The 22,580-nt window shown below is 43.0% G+C and overlaps 2 protein-coding genes across 4 annotated transcripts in view; one reads left to right on the top strand and one right to left on the bottom strand.

The window, feature by feature from the left end:
- LOC126481333 (peptidyl-prolyl cis-trans isomerase B-like) overlaps positions 1-22,580 on the top strand; it is a 424,329-nt gene that overhangs the window by 97,828 nt on the left and 303,921 nt on the right. The gene's annotated exons all lie outside the window — the stretch shown is intronic.
- LOC126481331 (protein 60A) overlaps positions 1-22,580 on the bottom strand; it is a 538,305-nt gene that overhangs the window by 25,914 nt on the left and 489,811 nt on the right. For 2 of the 3 annotated variants that reach the window (XM_050105003.1, XM_050105000.1), the window contains exon 3: positions 7,655-7,806. The exons of the other annotated variant lie outside the window; for it this stretch is intronic. In XM_050105003.1, coding sequence (XP_049960960.1) covers positions 7,655-7,806 — 152 coding nt within the window. The remainder of the gene's footprint in view (positions 1-7,654; positions 7,807-22,580) is intronic. 3 annotated transcript variants of the gene reach the window in all.

The following is a 22,580-nucleotide window of genomic DNA, read 5'->3' on the forward strand; positions in this document are numbered from 1 at the left end:
TGTGTGTGTGTGTGTGTGTGATTGCCACTCCAATTTCCAATTCACGTATTATGTCTGTGACACTATCTCCCTTATTTCGCGATAGTACAAAACGAGCTGCCCTTCTTTGTACTTTTTCGACGTCATCCGTCAGTGTCATCTGATGCAGATCCCACACCGCACAGCAATACTCCAGAATAGGGCGGACAAGCGTGGTGGAAGCAGTCTCTTTAGAAGACCTGTTGCACCTTCTAAGTATTCTGCCAATGAATCGTAGTCTTTGGTTTGCTCTACCCACAATATTATCTATGTGATTGTTCCAATTTAGTTTATTTGTAACTGTAATCCCTTAGTATTTAGTTGAATTTACAGCCTTCAGATTTGTGTGACTTATCGCGTAATCGAAATTTAGCTGATTTCTTTTAGTACTCATGTGAATAACTTCACACTTTTCCTTATTCAGGATCAATTGCCACTTTTCGCACCATACAGATATCTCATCTAAATCATTTCGCATGTCGTTTTGATCATCTGATAACTTTACAAGACGGTAAATGACAGCATCATCTGCAAACAATCTAAGACGATGTCGTTAATATAGATCAGGAACAATAGAGGGCCTATAACACTTCCTTGGGGAACGCCGGATATTATTCTGCTTTACTCGATGACTTTCCGTCTATTACTATGAACTGTGACATTTCTGACAGGAAATCACGAATCCAGTCGCACAACTGAGGCGATACTCCGAAGGCACTCAGTCTGGTTAGAAGACGCTTGTGAGGAACGGTGTCGAAAACCTTCTGAAAATCTAAAAACATGGAATCAATTTGACATCCCCTGTCGATAGCAGTTATTACTTCATCAGTATAAAGAGCTAGTTGTGTTTCACAAGAACGATATTTTCTGAATCCGTGCTGACTATATGTCAATAAATCGTTTTCTTCGAGGTACTTCATACTGTTCGAATACAGTATATGTTTCAAAAACCCTACTGCAAATCGACGTTAGTGATAAGGCCTGTAATTCAGCGGATTACTCCTACTTCCCTTTTTTGGGTATTGGTGTGACTTGAACATTTTCCAGTCTTTAGGTAAGGATCTTTCTGTGAGCGAGTGGTTGTATATAACTGCTAAATATGGAGCTATTTTATCAGCATACTCTGAGAGAAACCTGACTGGTATACAATCTGGACCGGAGGCCTTGCCTTTATTAAGTGATTTAAAATACATCAGAAGCACGAAAAAAATTAAAATCTCATGTATAAAGCCCGAAAAATTAAAAAAAAAATCCTGTTATTTTTTTATCACGCCTCGCAACCCACACATGGTCGGTATGGTCGGTAGAATTTAAATCATCGGAATGGGTAGGGCAGTCAGTTCGCCGAATATTCTTTCGTCCTACGAGCTCCTCTAGCTGCGGTGTTTGATGCGATCGTGCATTTTCACCATAACAATGAAACTGAAATCAGGGCCGAATTCACCCCCTGAAAAGACACACATGGCTAAGGAATAGAGCGTCACAAGCACACTGGGAAGTGAGGTTTGTATACCTCCCCACACCTGGGCCACCAAAATGATCATGTTCCACAGTCCTGGACGTACCTTCACCTAGCGAAAGGTTGGTACATGTAATATGGCCAGGAACATGGTCGAAGATAATCATTTTCGTGGTCCAGGTGTTACGGCGCGAGGAAGGATAATGATGCATGGGCGTGCAGAGCTCCATATCTTTGAACACCGTACACTCACTGCTGAGCCTTATTTTGACACTCTGCTCCTTCCCTACCCGTGTGGCCGCGCGGTATAGCCGCGCGGTCTCAGGCGCCTTACCACGGATCGCGCGGCTCCACCCTTCAGAGGTTCTAGTCCGCCCTCGGCCATGCGTGTGTGTGTGTGTGTGTGTGTGTGTGTGTGTGTGTGTGTGTGTGTGTTGTCTTTTCTCCTATCCATGAACATATTTTCCAGGGAGCATTCGGTCCTGACTTAGTTTTTATGAATTACAATGCGCGAATGGATCGAACCGCGCAAATGGAAGAGCTCTTAGTAAGAGAGCATATTGGTGAATGGACAGGCCTGCTGATTCCCCAAACTGAAATACTATCGAGCACGTGTGGGAGGCAGTAGGGAGACACATAGCAGCACGTTCACATGCACCAACGACGCTCATGGAGGAACTGAATGCCCACACTCAAAGTGTACGAGGGGCGTTTGAAATGTCCGTGCAAAAATAAAAACTACTTACGTGTTTGGGGTAAACCTTTTTTTTATTTTTCGACAGTCTCCTGTTAGACTTATACACTTCGTCCAATGCTGTTCTAATTTGTTGATCCCTTCCAAATAATAATAATTGTCCAAGTCTGCAAAATAGCTATTAGTTGCTGCAATCACCTCCTCGTTTGAATAAAATTATTGTCCCACCAGCCATTTCTTCAAATTGGGGAACAAATAGTAATCTGTGGGAGCCAAGTCGGGAGAACAGGGGGGATGTGAAACGAGTTGGAATCCTATTTCCATTAATTTTGCGACCACAACTGCTAAGTGTGTGCTCGTGCATTGTCGTGATGGAAAAGGACTTTTTTGCAGTCCAATCGCCGCCGTTTTTATTGCAGGTCGGTTTTCAAACGGTCCAATAACGGTGAATAATATGCACCTGTAATAATTTTCCCTTTTCCAGATAGTCGATGAGGATTATCCCTTGCGAATCCCAAAAGACAGTCACCACAACCTCTCTGGCCGAAGGAATGGTGCAGATTCTCCCTTGGTAACCCTTTGTTTAGACTGCTGTTAGGTCTCAGGACTATAGTAATGTAACCATGTTTCATCCACAGTGACGAAACAACGCTTAAAGTCCTGCGGATTTTTCCTGAACAGCTGCAAACCATCTTTGCAACACTTCACACAATTCCATTTTTGGTCAAGCGTGAGCAAGTGCGGAACCCATCTTGCGGATAGCTTTCTCATGTCCAAATGTTTATGCAAAATATTATGTACCCATTCATTTGAGATGCCCACAGCACTAGCAATCTCACGCTCCTTAACTCTTCTGTCATCCATCACCATATCATGGATTTTATCAATGATTTCTGGACTCGTAACCTCCATAGGGCGTCCAGAACTTTCAGTATCACTTGTGCCCATATGGCCACTTAAAAAATTTTGAAACCACTTATGAACTGTTCTAATCGAATGTGCAGTCACCGTAATGTTTATCAAGCTTCTCTTTAGTCTCCTGAGGCATTTTGCCTTTCATAAAGTTATGGTTCAAATGGCTCTGAGCACTATGGGACTCAACATCTTAGGTCATAAGTCCCCTAGAACTTAGAACTACTTAAACCTAACTAACCTAAGGACATCACACACACCCATGCCCGAGGCAGGATTCGAACCTGCGACCGTAGCAGTCCCGTGGTTCCGGACTGCAGCGCCAGAACCGCACGGCCACCGCGGCCGGCCATAAAGTTATTTTTAATCACCACACGAAATTCTTTTTCGTCTATTTTTTGACAATCATTCGACTTCCTTGATTCACACGAATGCCAGACACAAGGAAATAGACCAATATGGCTGAATCTTGGTGTGCGTTCTTTCCAAAGATGCTACTAACTAAACATGACCTCGACACACGTCGGTGGTGCCATCTCTCGGACTTTGCACGGACTTTTCAAACGCCCCTCGTTACCACAATATGCTACAGTTTGTGTGTGTGTGTGTGTGTGTGTGTGTGTGTGTGTGTGTGTCCACCCCAATCAGACAAGTTTCTTCCAGAATATTGATGCCAAGTGGCATTGTTTTTTGGCAGCAAAATAATTGACAATGGCTGAAGTAGAGAGCAGATAAAATGCAGATTAGCGACAGCAAGGAACACTTTTACGATAAAAGATATTTTAACATCTAACATAAATTTAAGTGTTGGGAATCCTTTTCTGGAAGTGTTTGATGGAGTGTCCACTTTCACAGGTGTGATATGTGGACAATAATTAGAAGAGACAAGAAGAGAATAGAAGATTTTGACATGTGAAACTACAGTAGAATGCTGAAGATTAGATAAGTGGGTGGAGTACCTTAGAAAGTACTGAATCTCACTGAAGAGAAAGGAAAGTTATGGCATCTATTGAGTAAAAGAAGGGCTCGAGTGATGAAATGTATCCTCCTGCATCAGGAAATAGTTAATTAGATAATAAAGGAAAGTTTGTGTATGTGGAGGGGTGTTTTGGGGGTGTGGTGAGGCGTTTCGGGGGTGGGGAGGGGTGATTGTAGGGGAGGAAAGAGGTTTGACACAGTAAGCAGGTTGAAGTGCATGAAGATCGATGAGGTGAATAAACTTGCCCACGATAGCCTAGTGTGGAGAGCTGCATCAAACCAGTCTTCGGACTGAGGACCACAACACACATTCTATAAGCTGATATACGAATTTCTGACCTGCATCATTTAGTATTCACTGGTTTAATTCATACTGACTCTATCCACTTTATTTTCTTCAGCTGTAAAATGGAATTATTTATTTGCAGCTTCTCGGTACATTCTTTTATTTTCTTCAGCTGTAAAATGGAATTATTTATTTGCAGCTTCTCGGTACATTCTTTGCGTATTTCAAGGAAAACGGAACAAGGCAACTGGATTCATGTCTTAGCGAGCCATGCGCGAGGCAACTGCGCGCTACACACACGAACGAAGAGGGGGGACGACTTGTTTACAGGAGCGAAAGCCTTGCCCGGCAGGCCGCTCGTTTTATTCGTTTCGCATTTTGCAAGGCTGCATGACGACAGCAGGAGGTGAGGCTGTAACACTTTGGCCAGGAGGCGCGTCGCCTCGGAAGCTGCGAGCTTGTGGGAGGTGGGGAATACTTACAAGACAGTGGGCGCTCTTTGTAGACTTAACCAGGTCACTGTCGCCGCAGGGAACAGCGGCGCCGAAGGGGTAGCGCACGAGTTAGTTTAAGAAATGTTTCACAGTATGCCGCGTAATTCAGTGGCACTACTGTCCGAGTCATGGACGATGGTTAGAGCGCCGGTCCAGACACGGGCACGGAATTCGCATTGTTGCCGGTTGCCAGCAACAGTTTGGGTAAGCTCATGCACGTGCTTTGCACTTGAAAAAAAAAAACGTTTATCCTGCACATTGTGTCTCGCTTGCTCATGTTGAATATATGCCGGTATTACTCTATCATATTTCTTTCGCAAAGAAATACGATCAAATACTCGTCAAATTTCTTTGACAAAGATGTTTGACGTGGCGCTAAAACGGGGTATTGCGCTGTCATCATATTTTTCGTCAAATATCAAGATGGCGAACAACAACTTGTTATTATGGGCTACAGTTGTTAGTGCCACACTTGCATTGTGTGTGTATTTTGAAGAAAAGCGACGGCAAAAAAGGAAAAATCCTTGGAATAAGCCAAAGGTATTACGTCAAGATAGTAAATGCATTCAGCAAAACTTGTTTCGAGAGCTGCAAGTGGAGGAAGTCAAGTTTTAATATAAAAATTGCTTACGAATGGATGAGAGTATTTGCTAAGTAAAGTGGCTTCTCATTTCACAAAACAGAATACTCTCTAGAGAAATGCTATATGTACAGAAGACAGGCAAACTGCGACAGTGCGATTTCTTGATACAGGGGACAGCTATTCTTGTTTACAACACAGCACTCGAATATGACATTGCACATTAACCATAACTCCAGAAACGTGTGAAGCGACTTATGAAGCACTGAAGGGGGAATATGTGAAGGTAAATAAATGTTCAGTACACTATGTGGACAATAAGAATTGTTTTCATTTTTCAGTAATTTAATTAATGGAATAAGTGTTCCAACAATTATGGAATTAATAAAAGTACAAAACAGATGAAGCGCCTTTTAACTTGTGGCATCCAGAGTTCAAAAATAGACAAAGTAGAATGGAGAGCTAAGAAAGAATTTTTTTTTAATTTTCGTGTTGGCCACCTCTTTTCTGGCGTGCTGAAAAGCTGACTGGATATTTCAAGATGAAGAGGTGGATGGCTGTAGCTGTGATGGTGGACATGAAGTCGCCTGCAGCATATTCCACCTGCCCATCGACACACAATTAATAGCATGCAGAGTACCCCTTTCTCACCCCTGACATCTAAACCGAGCAGTCCACACACATATTCGTAAGCAATAAGAAATATACGTAAGTTCACAGAAAATTATGTGACGAACCAGCGTCTGTTTTGTAGGAAACAAATGCAAATATGTGATCATTTATCCCACTTAGTATTACGGATGCGAGCAGAACTCAATAAAAATACGAGCAACATATTTACAATGCACTTCGAAGAGTGCAATACACACGAGAAGTCGGATTCAGAAGCACAATGTGGTGCAACCACTACGAGACAAAAAGAAACATGGGAAACTAGAAACCAGCCAATAAGAAAGCGAATTATGGTTTTGATAAACTTGCAGCGCTCCAAGTGGCCTGGCAGCGAACGAAGGTCGTGTTAAAGGAATACCCTATATGAGTTTCACCCCCTTTTCGTGAACTATACTCCTAGATGTGCAGAACTGAATATGCTGTATCTTTTTAAAACTAAGAGTGACACCATGAGAACAACTTTTACCATTTCTTCTGTTTTCATATACATCCTTGGCACTGAGTACAATACTAGTATCATCTGCAAAAGAACTAATTCTGCTTGTTGTATGTTAGGTGAAAGATCGTCTACATACATGAGGAATAATAGTGGACCTAAAACGGAGCCTTGAGGAACCCCTTGCGTCTTTTCTTCCTAATCAGTACTATGTCCCCAGATTATATTGGTCGAATTAGTAAGTACAACTTTCTGCATTCTTTTGGTTAGATTCGACATTATCTATTGGTTGACTATACCATTTATTCCATTAAAGTTCAATTTGTCTAGGAGAATACTGTGATTCACACGGTCAAATACCTTAGATAGGGCGCAGAAAATACTATCCGGCATTATTTTATTATTTATTGCTTGTAAAATTTGGTGAGTGAACATGTAAATGGCATTCTCAATAGAGCAACACTTCTGAAACCCAAAACTGCGATTTGCTGTGGATATTATTGCTACTAAGGTGAGATACTATTCCAAAATACATCTCTGCTCTTCTCAGAAGAGCTTCTGTAAAGTTTGGAAGGTAGGAGACGAGATACTGGCAGAAGTAAGGCTGTGAGTACCGGGCGTGAGTCGTGCTTCGGTAGCTCAGATGGTAGAGCGCATGCCCGCGAAAGGCAAAGGTCCCGAGTTGGAGTCTCGGTCGGGCACACAGTTTTAATCTGCCAGGAAGTTACAGGTCGGTAGTTATTGACTTCTGTCTTATCATTCTCCAAAAGAGGCGTTTAACAATTCATTCTCCAAAAGAGGCGTTTACCAATGCATAATTCATTCTGGCAAAATGCCTTGAGTTAGAGACGCATTACGTATTTCAAATAAGACTTGGCTTTTTAAATGGGGACAAATCTTCAGCGCTCTATTGGAAACACCATCAAAACCAGATGAGCTCTTATTTTTGAGAGAGTGTGCAATTTTCCTTCTCGACTGATCCAGAATTGGGACGCAACTGTCAAGCTACGACAACAAATGAAACAAAAAATGCAACAAGAATGGAAGAAGCATTGATGCTGTAGGTCAGGTTTTTTCTCAGAGGTGTGCAGTGCAGTTAGCACTGTGCCGAGAGCAGGCACTCACCTGGCCGCGAGTCCAGCTGCGGCGACAGGTACAGCCCCTTGTTGGTGTCTGGGAAGACGACCCAGTCGATGAAGGCCGAGGTCACGTTCAGCGACAGCCAGCCCTCCGTCGTGGTGGTCGAGTTGACGCTGTCCAGGTACGACAGGTGCTCCCTAGAACGATCAGACCACAAGCACAATTCGTCAAAGTCGGTCCCGTTATCCTCAGCTACATATAGTCAGTCATTCCTACCTGGCCACCTCACTATTTACGCCTTTTATTTTAGCACATACACTGCCAGAAAAAATTAGTACAACTGGCAAAAAGACGTCGATTTTGATCTGATGACGTCGTACGCACCTGGAGGACAGCAGATATACTGATAATGGTTTCAATGTCGTTCGGCAACAGATACCGTAGTGGCACAGTTACCAGAGAGCCATCTACACTCATGCTCATAAATTAAGAACAATGCTGATACATGGTGAAACAGCGCTCTGGTGGGCGGTTTGCGGGTTTAATCACCTTGGGGTATGACCATGCGGTGAATTTGACCTGTGGTCGTCGCAAAGTGGCCCTGGCAGCAGTCCATATGCGCAGAGGTGTGTTGGTGCGTGTCAGAGTACGCTGCAGCGAGTAAGTGTGCAGACGTTTCAGACGTGCTATTGGTGACTGTGTGTTGGAAATGGCTCATAGAACACATATTGATGACGTTATGGGGGGTAGAATACTAGGGCGACTGGAGGCTGGTCAAACACAACAGGTCGTACCATGGGCCCTCCGTGTGCTACAAAGTGTGATCTCAAGATTATGGCAACGATTCCAGCAGACAGGAAACGTGTCCAGGCGCTACAGTACGGGACGTCCACAGTGTATAACACCACAAGAAGACCGATATCTCACCATCAGTGCCCGCAGACGGCCGCGGCGTACTGCAGGTAGCCTTGCTCGGGACCTTACCGCAGCCACTGGAACAGTTGTCTCCAGACACACAGTCTACAGACGACTGAACAGACATGGTTTATTCGCCCAGATATCTGCAAGGTGCATTCCACTGACCCCTGGTCACAGGAGAACCCGTACACCCTGGTGACAAGAACACAGTGCATGGTCATTAGAACAATGGTCCCAGGTTATGTTCACGGACAAGTCCAGGTATAGTTTGAACAGTGATTCTCGACGGGTTTTCATCTGGCGTGAACCAGGAACCAGATAGCAACCCCTTAATGTCCTTGAAAGGGACCTGTATGAAGGTCGTGGTATGATGGTGTGGGGTGGGAGTATGACTGGTGCACTACATCCCTGCAGGTCTTTGACAGAGGAACTGTAAAAGGTCATGTGTATTGGGACGTCATTTTGCACCAGTATGTCCACCTTTTCAGGAGTGCACTGGGTCCCACCTTCCTCCTGGTGGATGATAACGCACGGCTCCACCGAGTACCTTGAAACAGAAGATATCAGATGAATGGAGTGGCCTGCCTGTTCTTCAGGCGTAAACCCCATTGAGTATGTCTGGGATGCTCTCGGAACAGTGGCGTTTTGTAACACATGTGTTTCGGGACGGTTTTCTCAACTTATCACCAATACCGTGGATTTACAGATCTGTGTGTTGTGTGTTCCCTATGTGCCTATTGTGCCTATGCTATTAGCGCCAGTTTTGTGTACAGCCACGTTGTGTGACAACACATTCTGCAATTATCCTTCATTTACGAGCATGAGTGTATATCAGTCCTTTAATAGGAAATGTTCACAGTCAGAAGGCTCAGTGTGGTACAAACGTGTGAAGCAAGCAGGCAACCATGCCACGGAGATGCAGTCGTGCTTCCTACAGTCAAGTGAGCGAGCTTGGAAGGGGTCAAATTGTGACCTTCCAGTGGCGTGATGGTCCTTTCGGAGAATTGCCACACAAGTTGGACGTGCTGCGTCAGTTGTGCAACAACGCTGGTATCAGTATTCACGTGAACAGTCTCACACCAGTAGACGAGTTCTGGACGTCCACGCAGCACAGATTCTCGCCAGAATCGTCGTATTTTAAGGGCAGGAGAACCAGACGTACAGCTAGTACAGCACGGGTAACACGGCTTGTGAGCTCAGACATGTCAACACAGACTGTTGCGGACTGGTTATTAGCAGTGGGACTACGGGCACATAAGCCTCAGCCCATCTTCCAGTCACGCCACAGGATCGACGTGCACGGCCCCGCTGTTGCCGTCAGGGGATCACTTGGAAGATGCAATGGCACGCTATATAGTCTTCAGTGATGAAAGCAGATTCCGACTGCACGCAAGTGATGGTCATTTGCTTGTAGACCTAGACCTGGTGAGTGCTGTCACACAGAGTGCATTCTTCGACGACACGCTGGCGCTACCGCTGGGGTGCGATAAGCTACAACTCTCGTTCAGCTTTGGTGTTTTTGGAGGGAACGCTAATCAGCGCTCGGAATGTGCAGAATGTTGTCAGATTGGTTCTTTTGGCGTTCTTGCAACAGGAGGGTGATGTGTTGCTCCAGCCAGATAATGCCCGTCCACACATTGCCTGTGAAACTCAACATGGTCTGCATGACGTGTAGCTACTTCCCTGGTCTTGTCTGTAATCGAGCACGTGTGGTATATGACGGAAGGAGAAGTGGCTCGCGCGAGTCGTCAACCGACAACTCCCTTACAGAACTACATGAACAGGTCGAGCAGGCAGTGCGTAACGTACCCAGGACAGCATTCGCCTTCTGTACGACCGACTGGATGTCCGAGTCTGCCCCTGCATTGCCGCTCATGGAGGCTCCACCATTTATTAATATGGGAGTTTCAGCGTGGGTCAATACCTAATACCTCAGAAGCGCTTCTGCTATTGATTTGTAAAAGTAATCATTTCATGCACTCCATAGGCACGTTGCATTAAGAAATCCTGAGTGAATTGGAAACTTGTAAAAGGGTGCCCGTAGTTTACATGTAAGAAACAAATGAAATTCGCGAAACGAAAAACTATTCTCTTAATAAATTTATGCAATGGAAAATGATTTCTTAAGTAAGAAAATAAGAATTTTTAAATAATACCCTCCGAGATTTTAAAAAAAATAACCAGGCATTACGCAAAAGTTAACCGAACGGGACGAAAATCGATAGATGTTACGTACACATAGTGACAAACAAATGATTGTGAATGACGTATTCAAGAAGGAGAGTTTCACAAATTGAGCAAGTCAGTTATGCGTTGGTCCACCTCTGGCCCTTATGCAAGCATTTACTCGGCTTAGCATTGATTGCTATAGTCACTGGATGACATTCGAGGGATATCGTGCCAAAGTATATCCATTTGGCGAGTTAGATCGTCAGAATCCCAAGGTGGTTGGAGTGCCCTGCTCCAAACGTCGCCATTTGGAGAGACTTTGCTGGAGAAGGTAGGCTTTGGCTAGTACAAAGACAAGCGGTAGGAACACTCGCCGTATGCGGACGGGCATTATCTTGCTCAAATGTAATTCCAGTATGGCTTGCCATGGTGGGCAACAAAACGAGTAGAATATCGTGGACGTAAGGGTACCGCGGATAACAACCAAAGGGGTTCTGCTATGAAATGAAATGGTACCGCAGACCATCACTCATGGCAGGCCACAGTCAGGTTTGTATCCCACCGCCATCCAAGGCGTCTCTAGTCATGTCTTTGCTGGCACCGGTACTCAGTTCGAAGCTGATCTCGTCATCGAAAACAATTCTACTCCAGGCAATAATACTTCAGGTCGAATGTGCTTGACACCATTGTAAAAGCGTTCAGTCCCTTTTCTGCTAGCCGCCTGTTAACGGTCCTTTTGATCACTGAAGCACCAGTTGCACGTCGGATGAATCCGGGGCTCTGAGAGCCTCTCTAACGATTGCTCCGTCCTCGCGTTGTATCTGCTCTCTAGGCCGATCGCTTCCTTCTTGACGCTGTGTTCGGCCATGGTTCACCCCTTTCTGGCAACATTGTTGAATAGTGCATCGCTCCTATTCAAATGTCGAGGGATTCGCAGATTACTTAAACAGCTCTCTTTGAGCCCAGCTACACCTCCTCCCTCAAATGCTGACATCTGCTTATATCGTCCACGGGCCTGTCTGTGAGTCGCAACGTAATTGCTCTTGAAAACAGGAATAATACTGGAACTCAATACTTCGTAGTATATCCCTTTGACATTATAACCGCCTCCAAAACTTCTTGCATGTTACTGTTTTTTACGGTGCACTCAGGCCTAATTAGTTCCCATTCTTTCTCCAGCTCCTTTCTCATATCTTATTCGAGTTGGCTGTAGTACTCCTGTATGGATTAAGTTCTGATAACTGAGATGGTGTCTAAATAAAGAGACTATTCTTTAGCAAGGTATGAAGAGGAACATTTTGGGAGTAAATCTAATTCACAATTTCTTCACGATTGTCTGTAAATACTTTTGGATGTTGAGATATTGCTTGCTGTCGGTCATAAATAAATTCCGTCGCATCTGATGACCAATCCACCTTCTTACCAAAAAACTTTCCCCAGCCAAGTTTTACAATCGGTTGCAAATCTTTAGCCTGTAGCGCATTTGGATTTCGCTGTATCACAGTTCTTCTGTCTGTCCCAAAGTCTTTGAATTTGTTCTCATCTGCTATTGTAAAGCATCGTTCCCCCACTCTGGTCCTTCATTAATGGGATCCCTTTCTTGAGCCTTAAGAGAACACCACCATGCTTTTTCTTGATATGAAAATATCAAAACCAAATCGAAATTTGGCTTCAGTCTTTACAGAAAACCTACTGATACAGGCACAACTATACAAAGCCCACGAATTCCGAGTTCATCATACAGAACTCGAAAAATAAATAGAAACCATAAAATGAACCGCAATAAACAATGCACGCGATCCTTTACTCTTTAATAAAATGTCACAACAGATAAAAAAACTGAAAAACAACATCAAACTACACTCAAAACTGACAGCACCCCAGCAGTTAAATAGGTAAAATTTCCATATCTTGGTATAATATCTCACAAATTAGCTGGCTATTCAAAAACACAGATGTAAAAATCAGCTTCGGCACCAGCAACAACTTCAATAAAATCGCCAGATACAGATCTTGATGCATCTGGCATTTACAAAACTACCTGCCAAACAGGCAGAAATTTCAAAACACGATTTAAAGAACGTATAGACTGCTACAGACTGCTAGATAAAAGTAACAATCTGCAATAGAAACACACGTTAAAGACTAAGATCACCCTTTAAAACTCGAACACAACTTTGAAATTTTGCACAAAAAAGAAAAAAGTAAAAGAATGGATATCGTAGACGAATTGAAAATTTTCTTTCTCAATACAAAAAAGGGAGATAATATTCTTAATGAGTTAACCGAATTCAAAAACTCAAAATTCTTCAGCAGCCTTCAGCTAGTTCTAACGCAACAGATTTAAGATGTGCCAATGTGAAACAAACGACCTCAAGATTCTCATTATCGCGAATATCGCTACAAATTCGATAGTCGGTACACATCCACATACTGCAAGACCTCCATATTGTATTAAGTGTATATTGTTTACGTGTATAGAGAGAAATATGTGCAATGAATTAGGTCAAGAAACAGTGCCCAAACAAAGAGTGCACTTGTGTAATGTTACACAACAGCTCTGCCAGTGTACCAATAATGCAAACGACGCTTTGGGATGTCAGAATCGTGAGTGAACAACTGCCGTATAAAAAATGTATCATACGATTATCGCACCATAACTAATGCAAAACTATCTGCATCCCGCAAAGGCTGTGGCATCAGTCACAATAAATAATGAGACACAGATCCACACTAGAAGAAGGCATCACTGTACATCAATTTCTGATCAACAACTGTCCCCCCCTCCCACCCCACCCCCACCCTCGAAAAAAAAAAAAAAAAATCGGCTACCACTCAAGCAGCGTAAAGCGAACAAAACGTTTATGTCAAAACGGGGCAATTTATTATTAAGTAACAATTTCTGTATGCGTAAACGCCTGATAACGGGCAGAAGAGGCTCCAAACGAGTTGCAATATGTTGAATTAAACACAGAAGAAATAAAAGTAACTGGTAGCAGAAAATACAAATAAACAATTATTTCACACAGTCACGGTTCCGAAACGCAGCCATTATGACCACAATTAATAAAATTGTTTACTATTTCAAAGTAATGGCCACTGCCTTCATGGAAAAAAGTTTGCGGTTACCTACGGAGCTATGATTGTTCAAAAATGGTTCAAATGGCGCTACAGTCTGGAACCGCGTGACCGCTACGATCACAGGTTCGAATCCTGCCTCGGACATGAATGTGTGTGATGTCCTTAGGTTAGTTAGGCTTAAGTAGTTCAAAGTTCTAGTAGACTGATACCTCAGAAGTTAAGTCCCATAGTGCTCAGAGTCATTTGAGCTATTAAATCCAATCAAGTCTCTGTGGGACCATCTCTATCGGGCTGTTAGCGGCATGGATCCTCAAACGAGAAACCTATTGCAGCTGGCCGCGCCACTGCAGTCGGCGTGGCTCCACATCCCTGTACGTTGTCACATTAATGTGACTGGACAGTGTAAGATAATTGACATCACTGTCTCATATACACTGTGAGAATAACTTTTGTTTACAGGCTATTTTAGCGGTACAATTTCGTTGTTGTTGTTCTTGTCTTCAGACCTGAGACTGGTTTGATGCAGCTCTCCATGCTACTCTATCCTGTGCAAGCTTCTTCATCTCCCAGTAACTACTGCAACCTACATCCTTCTGAATCTGCTTAGTGTATTGATCTCTTGGCCTCCCTCTATGGTTTTTACCCTCCACGCTTCCGTCCAATACCTAATTAGTGATCCCTTGATGCCTCAGAACATGTCCTACCAACCGATCCCTTCTTCTAGTCAAGTTGTGCCACAAACTCCTCTTCCCCCAATTCTATTCAATACATCCTCATTAGTTATGTGATCTACCCATCTAATCTCCAGCATTCTTCTGTAGCACCACATTTCAAAAACTTCTATTCTCTTCTTGTCCAAACTACTTATCGTCCATGTTTCACTTCCATACATGGCTACACTCCATACAAATACTTTCATAAATGACTTCCTGACACTTAAATCTATACTCGATGTTAACAAATTTATCTTCTTCAGAAACGCTTTCATTGCCATTGCCAGTCTACATTTTATATCCTCTCTACTCCGACCACATCAGTTATTTTGCTCCCCAAATAGCAAAACTCCTTTACTACTTTATGTGTCTCATTTCCTAATCTAATTCCCTCAGCATTGCCCGATTTAATTCGATTACATTCCATGGTCCTCGTTTTGCTTTTGTTGATGTTCATCTTATATCCTCCTTTCAAGAAACTATCCATTCCGTTCAACTGTTCTTCCAAGTCCTTTGCTGTCTCTGACAGAGTTACAATGTCATCGGCGAACCTCAAAGTTTTTGTTTCTTCTCCATGGATTTAATACCTACTCCGAATGTCTCCTTTGTTTCCTTTACTGCTTGGCTCAATATACAGATTGAATAGCATCGGGGAGAGGCTGCAGCCCTGTCTCCCTCCCTTCCCAACTACTGCTTCCCTTTCATGTCCCTCGACTCTTATAACTGCCATCTGCTTTCTGTACAAATTGTAAATAGCCTTTCGCTCCCTATATTTTACCCCCACCACCTTCAGAATTTGAAAGAGAGTATTCCAATCAACATTGTCAAAAGCTTTCTCTAAGTCTACAAATGCTAGAAACGTAGGTTTGACTTTCCTTCATCTAGCTTCTAAGATAAGTCGTAGGGTCAGTATTGCCTCACGTGTTCCAACATTTCTACGGAATCCAAACTGATCTTCCCGAGGTCGGCTGCTACTAGTTTTTCCATTCGTCTGTAAAGAATTCGCGTTAATATTTTGCAGCCGTGACTTATTAAACTGATAGTTCGGTCATTTTCACATCTGTCAACACCTGCTTTCTTTGGGATTGGAATTACTACATTCTTCTTGAAGTCTGAGGGTATTTCGCCTGTCTCATATATCTTGCTCAGCAGATGGTAGAGTTTTGTCAGGACTGGCTCTCCCAAGGCTGTCAGTAGTTCTAATGGAATGTTGTCTACTCCCGGGGCCCTGTTTCGACTCAGGTCTTTCAGTGCTCTGTCAAACTCTTCACACAGTATCATATCTCCCATTTTATCTTCATCTACATCCTCTTCCATTTCCATAATATTGTCCTCAAGTACATCGCCCTTGTATAGACCCTCTATATACTCCTTCCACCTTTCTGCTTTCCCTTCTTTGCTTAGAACTGGGTTTCCATCTGAGTTCTTGATAGTCATACAAGTGGTTCTCTTTTCTCCAAAGGTATCTTTAATTTTCCTGTAGGCAGTATCTATCTTACCCCTCGTGACATAAGTCTCTACATCCTTACATTTGTCCTCTAGCCATCCCTGCTTAACCATTTCGCACTTCCTGTCGATCTCATTTTTGAGACGTTTGTATTCTTTTTTGCCTGCTTCATTTACTGCATTTATGTATTTTCTCCTTTCATCAATTAATTCAGTATCTCTTCTGTTACCCAAGGATTTCTAGCAGCCCTCGTCTTTTTACCTACTTTATCGTCTGCTGCCTTCACTACTTCATCCCTCAAAGCTACCCATTCTTCTTCTACTGTATTTCTTTCCCCCATTCCTGCCAATTGTTCCCTTATGCTCTCCTTGAAACTCTGTACAACCTCTGATTCTTTCAGTTGATCCAGGTCCCATCTCCTCAAATTCCCACCTTTTTGCAGTTTCTTCAGTGTTAATCTACAGTTCATAACCAATAGATTGTGGTCAGAGTCCACATTTGCCCCTGGAAATGTCTTACAATTTAAAACCTGGTTCCTAAATCTCTGTCTTACCATTATATAATCTATCTGAAACCTGTCAGTATCCAATTTCGTATGTGTGCAAAAGCACCAGGCCCAAGACTATAAGCTCTCTAGTTGCCCGTCCAATTCCGTAGGTGTCAGGGATGAAATGGCGAAAAAAATAAATATTTTTACAACTTGTGCCAGAAAACCTAACAAGATTCACCAATCTCACAGAGCTGGTACCCGGTGCGAACCGCATTCCTCCCGCCCCTTTCCCGCCCCTTTAGCTGCGCCACTGAGCAAGACAGAGCCTCAAAGATGATAAAGACATCCTTCGTGGGCGAGGTTAAGCTCGAAGTATGCACTGTATATTGGTGTGTCATGCTTCCTCGTCCCATTATAACTCTGTACCGGGCTGTAAAAAGGAAAAAAATCCTCACACAAAAGGAAAAGAAAAGAAAGAAAATTAAGAGAAGAACATGCTTTTTGTTCTGACGACATCCCCGCCGAGAGATCCCAATAGCACCTTCGCGCTCGGAATCTCTTAGCCAAGAGGAAACTATCACCATCCAAAAATACGGTAGAATGCAAAACATGCGGATGTAATAAATCACAGTTTTCGCAAAGAACTGCACAGTTACACGGAGCCTCAACAATTTGGGGAATAACGTGAGGCAGAGGAAGATGTGCGCGTGTGAATCTCGGCGTAGGGTGCGCTTGTCGCATTCCGTGGAACAAGTGCCTAGCGTGGCGTCAGCCTTCAATTGGGCGTCGCTTCCTACAGCTCAGAAGCGCCGCTGCCTGGCAAACACGACTGAAAAGTCTAGGAGAGATCAAACTCTCAGCAACAAGCGACACAACAGATTTCATTTGGCGGCCGGCCCCTTTCGCTTCTGTTGACCAATATTTACAGCTGTTCTCACATGACAAAAGGTTAGTTAGCGGCAGAGGCGTCGCTAAGAGCAACACCGCCAACGGTAGACAAAATTCAAGAGAGGGGCGAAAGGAGAATAATGTGTATTCGACGATGACATCATTAGAGACCGCGAACTGGTGGATGCAGAAGGCAATCGAACGGGTCCTTTTCAAAGGAACCATCCCGGAATTTTCTTCACAGAAAATGCAAATTTGAATGGTCGGACGGGGATCTGAGTACAATTCCAGCGCGTCTAGCCGGCACCACTGTTCTCGGTGAGTAAATCCGCGTTCACGCCATCTTGTCACATTTTCTCGACTTCTACATCGCGTACCTAATGACGCAAGTCCATGACAGTGGGACACGTGTACTAGAGAACCGGCAAAGTATCTTTACCTCTTTCCAGGTCTCTGTTTAGCACGCTTCCTATACACTCACTGTTGCAGTTTTCGCAGAGAGCCGGCCGGAGTGGCCGTGCGGTTCTAGGCGCTACAGTCTGGAGCCGAGCGACCGCTAGGATCGCAGGTTCGAATCCAGCCTCGGGCATGGATGTGTGTGATGTCCTTAGGTTAGTTAGGTTTAATTAGTTCTAAGTTCTAGGCGACTGATGACCTCAGTAGTTAAGGCGCGTAGTGCTCAGAGCTGTTTGAACCATTTTTTCGCAGACAACACCAACACCTACACTCCGCAAACCATCGTATGGCTCTTAGCGAGGGGGGTACATAGTGGACTTGTATCATCTCCTGAACCCCCCCCCCCTCCCTCCTTTTCCTATACCAATCGCGGATGTAGCGAGAGAAGAAACACTGTCCCTATCCCGAAGTCCAGTGGAAAATTTTCCCAATTTCGGCGTCTCGTCTATTACGCGAGATCTAAGGCGTAAGAATCGAATGGGTAGAGATCTCCCACCTGAGTTGGAGTAACATGGGTTACGACATTCGCAGTATGGGCACATGCGGTATCATGAAGCAGCAACACTCCTTGGTGCACCATTCCACGAGCTGCCCCATACACATTCTTCATTACCCGACGTATGTCTACCAATATTTATCCTTCAACAGCCAAGAAAAGAGTAACAGCACGTTCGTCCTGTTTGGACGCATTTGGTAATAACGTTGGCATAGTACACGTTTCTGCGTTTACCGCACACACGTCGGAAAGACACGAATGCCACTCTAATCGCTTGCCTATAGATTCGGTGCTTATACACCTGCATCAGGGAGAGAATAAGGGAACAATTGACAGGAATGGGAGAAAGAAATACAGTAGAAGAAGAATGGGTAGCTTTGAGGAATGAAATAGTGAACGCAGCAGAAGGTCTAGTAGGTGAATAGACGAGAGCTAGTAGAAATCCTTGGGTAACAGAAGAGATACTGAATTTAATTGATGAAAGGAGAAAATACAAAAATTCCAGTAAGTGAATCGGGCAAAAAGGAATACAAATGTCTCAAAATGAGATCGACAGAAAATGCAAGATGGTTAAGCAGGGATGGCTAGAGGACAAATGTAAGGATGTAGAGACTTATCTCACGAGGGGTAAGATAGATACTACCTACAGCAAAATTAAAGAGACATTTGGAGAAAAGAGAAACACTTGCATGAATATCAAGAGCTCAGATGGAAACCCAGTTCTAAGCAAAGAAGGGAAAGCAGAAAGGTGGAAGGAGTATATAGAGGGTCAATACAGGAGCGATGTGCTTGAGGACAATATTATGGAAATGGAAGAGGATGTAGATGAAGATAAAATGGGAGATATGATACTGTGTGAAGAGTTTGACAGAGCACTGAAAGACCTGAGTCGAAACAGGGCCCCGGGAGTAGACAACATTCCATTAGAACTACTGACAGCCTTGGGAGAGCCAGTCCTGACAAAACTCTACCATCTGCTGAGCAAGATGTATGAGACAGGCGAAATACCCTCAGACTTCAAGAAGAATATAATAATTCCAATCCCAAAGAAAGCAGGTTTTGACAGATGTGAAAATTACCGAACTATCAGTTTAATAAGTCATAGCTGCAAAATACTAACGCGAATTCTTTACAGACGAATGGAAAAACTGGTAGAAGCCGACCTCGGGTAAGATCAGTTTGGATTCCGTAGAAATGTTGGAACACGTGAGGCAATACTGACCCTACGACTTATCTTACTGAAGGTGGCAGGGGTAAAATATAGGGAGCGAAAGGCTATTTACAATTTGTACAGAAAGCAGATGGCAGTTATAAGAGTCGAGGGACATGAAAGGGAAACAGTGGTTGGGAAGGGAGGGAGACAGGGCTGCAGCCTCTCCCCGATGCTATTCAATCTGTATATTGAGCCAAGCAGTAAAGGAAACAAAAGAAAAGTTCGGAGTAGGTATTAAAATCCGTGGAGAAGAAATAAAAACTTTGAGGTTCGCCCATGACATTGTAATTTTGTCAGAGACAGCAAAGGACTTGGAAGAGCAGTTGAACGGAATGGACAGTATCATGAAAGGAGGGTATAAGTTGAACATCGACAAATGCAAAACGAGGATAATGGAATGTATTCGAATTAAGTCGGGTGATGCTGAGGGAATTAAATTAGGAAATGAGACACTTAAAGTAGTAAAGGAGTTTTGCTATTTGGGGAGCAAAATAACTGATGAAGGTCGAAGTAGAGAGGATATAAAATGTAGACTGGCAATGGCAAGGAAAGCGTTTCTGAGGAAGAGAAATCTATTAACATCGAGTATTGATTTAAGTGTCAGGAAGTCGTTTCTGAAAGTATTTGTATGGAGTGTAGCCATGTATGGAAGTGAAACATGGACGATAAATAGTTTGGACAAGAAGAGAATAGAAGCTTTTGAAATGTGGTGCTACAGAAGAATGCTGAAGATTAGATGGGTGGATCACATAAATAATGAGGAGGTATTGAATAGAATTGGGGAGAAGAGGAGTTTGTGGCACAACTTGACTAGAAGAAGGGATCGGTTGGTAGGACATAATCTGAGGCATCAAGGGACCACCAATTTAGTACTGGAGGGCAGAGTGGAGGGTAAAAATCGTAGAGGGAGACCAAGAGATGAATACACTAAGCAGATTCAGAAGGATGTAGGCTGCAGTAGGTACTGGGAGATGAAGAACTTTCACAGGATAGAGTAGCATGGAGAGGTGCATCAAACCAGTCTCAGGACTGAAGACCACAACAACACCAACAACAACATACCTTCATCGGTGTCGTGTCGTGTGCTACGTTGCATATACCGTGCAGCAATGCCCTCAAATGGAAACTTTTTGATCGCTCCTTATATGTACGGAAACTATATGTACGTCCTAAGCTGGGGTATTCACAGGAATTGTGTCAGGACGCAAATTTTGGTACCACGTCGCGAATTCGCCCGCTTTGTAGATATGGAACTCAAAATTATAATAAACCATATAGATCAGATAAATTATATGTTTCAGAGACATATTAAGTCTCAACTTTATCTGTGAGGTAAGAAGGGAAACATCAAGATGGGCTGATGCTGAACTGGAGTTTGTATTAGCGAGGGAGACATGCTAGCGTATTCCGTGCAGTTGTGATAGCTGCAGTGCCAGCCAGGGTGGCGTAGTAGTTACCGCATCTGACTAGTGAACAGGAGACCACGTTCGAATCCCGGCCTCGCAAATCCTACAGAATATGAATGAAAAAAACTTTTGCTATCGTTTTTTGTTTTTAATGTTGATAAACATTTTTCGTTTTTTGGGTACTTTTGTGTTAACAGCATGAACTAGCTTTCTGAACTACCAGTTCTTGAATAGGCAAAATACAACTGACTACGCGAGAAACACCTTGATCGTAAGCAAGTTCCAAATTATTTGAATGTTTGCCCATGAGGCTTGTTTGTTGTTATTACATTACAACGAAACTTGATGTCGAATGGAATTGAAGTTGCTTGAAATGAACAGGTAAATGTATTGGGATCGTTGGCTTACTGGCCATGATAGGGACTTTCCACCCAGGTTAGTAGCTTCACTTAAATTATCTCGCTTACTTTTAATCTGCGAACAAGTAGTATCACAAAGTTTTGGACGTTTCAGACTGCGTAGAAGTATTCTAATTATAAGCCCAGAAACAATGAATATAATTTTCCTAATATTCAAGTTTTCTGTTGAAACAGACTGCGAAGAAGAAAACAAAAGAGCACATTATTGTGTCTACAAATTTTTATATAAAATTATATATACAATGATTAAAAGTAAAATTATGGTCCGGCCGGTGTGGCCGAGCGGTTCTAGGCGCTTCAGTCTGAAACCGCGCGACCGCTACGGTCGCAGGTTCGAATCTTGCCTTGGGCATGGATGTGTGTGATGTCCTTAGGTTAGTTGGGTTTAAAGTTCTAGGGGACTGATGACCTCAGATATTAAGTCCCATAGTGCTCAGAGCCATTTGAACAAACTAAAATTATGACGTATTTAGCCTTGCATATATTAAAATTAATAAAATGCCCATTTTATTAATTCTACTGTGTATACAGCTAAACACGAACTGATTTCTAATGTCATAATTTTACAATTAAAATTTAAAAAAAAATGGCAATTTTATTAATTTAATATGTCCACGGCTAAATAAGATCTAGTTTTTAATGTCACAATTTTAATTTTAACGTTTTAATGTAGTTTAGCACGATAATGTTCATTCACGATCGCGCACCCTCCTTATGCAATAAATAATTGAAAGTGTTCCCGAACTTTATGTACACCCTTTATTTTACAACAAGTCCTGTAGCATAGTTCTTGCGATAATTTTTTAATCATGTATGTGTTACTAACAATGAAACAGTTCCTTGTTTATTTCCTGCAGCAGCCACAAAAATGCAAAGTGTTCTATAGGATGACGAAAACAAACATTTTTCTGACATATCTGATAAGAGAAAAATTAATGCATTCAGGCACTTCACAGTAATTACTTGTTACATTTAGGCAGAATTACGGGAAATGGCAGTGACCGTTGTCCCGCATATTGTGCTTTGCATCAGGCGTACCTTATCAAATTCGTAAAACTTGCTGACGCAAACTGACAATGCACAAATGACTGAGCTTTATCAACACTGCTCCACTGATAAACCTAAAATGACGAAGAGCTATCGGAAATCATACTGACCGAGAACTTTCTGAAGAGCGCTTAACATTGTCGAAAAATTTCTTTTATCGGGAGGCTGAATCGCACTATTAGTTCCAGGTGCAATCCGAATTATATTAACAATCTTTTCGTTGTCCTC

Source organism: Schistocerca serialis, chromosome 5 (genome assembly GCF_023864345.2).
Source record: "Schistocerca serialis cubense isolate TAMUIC-IGC-003099 chromosome 5, iqSchSeri2.2, whole genome shotgun sequence".
Taxonomy (NCBI): domain Eukaryota; kingdom Metazoa; phylum Arthropoda; class Insecta; order Orthoptera; family Acrididae; genus Schistocerca; species Schistocerca serialis.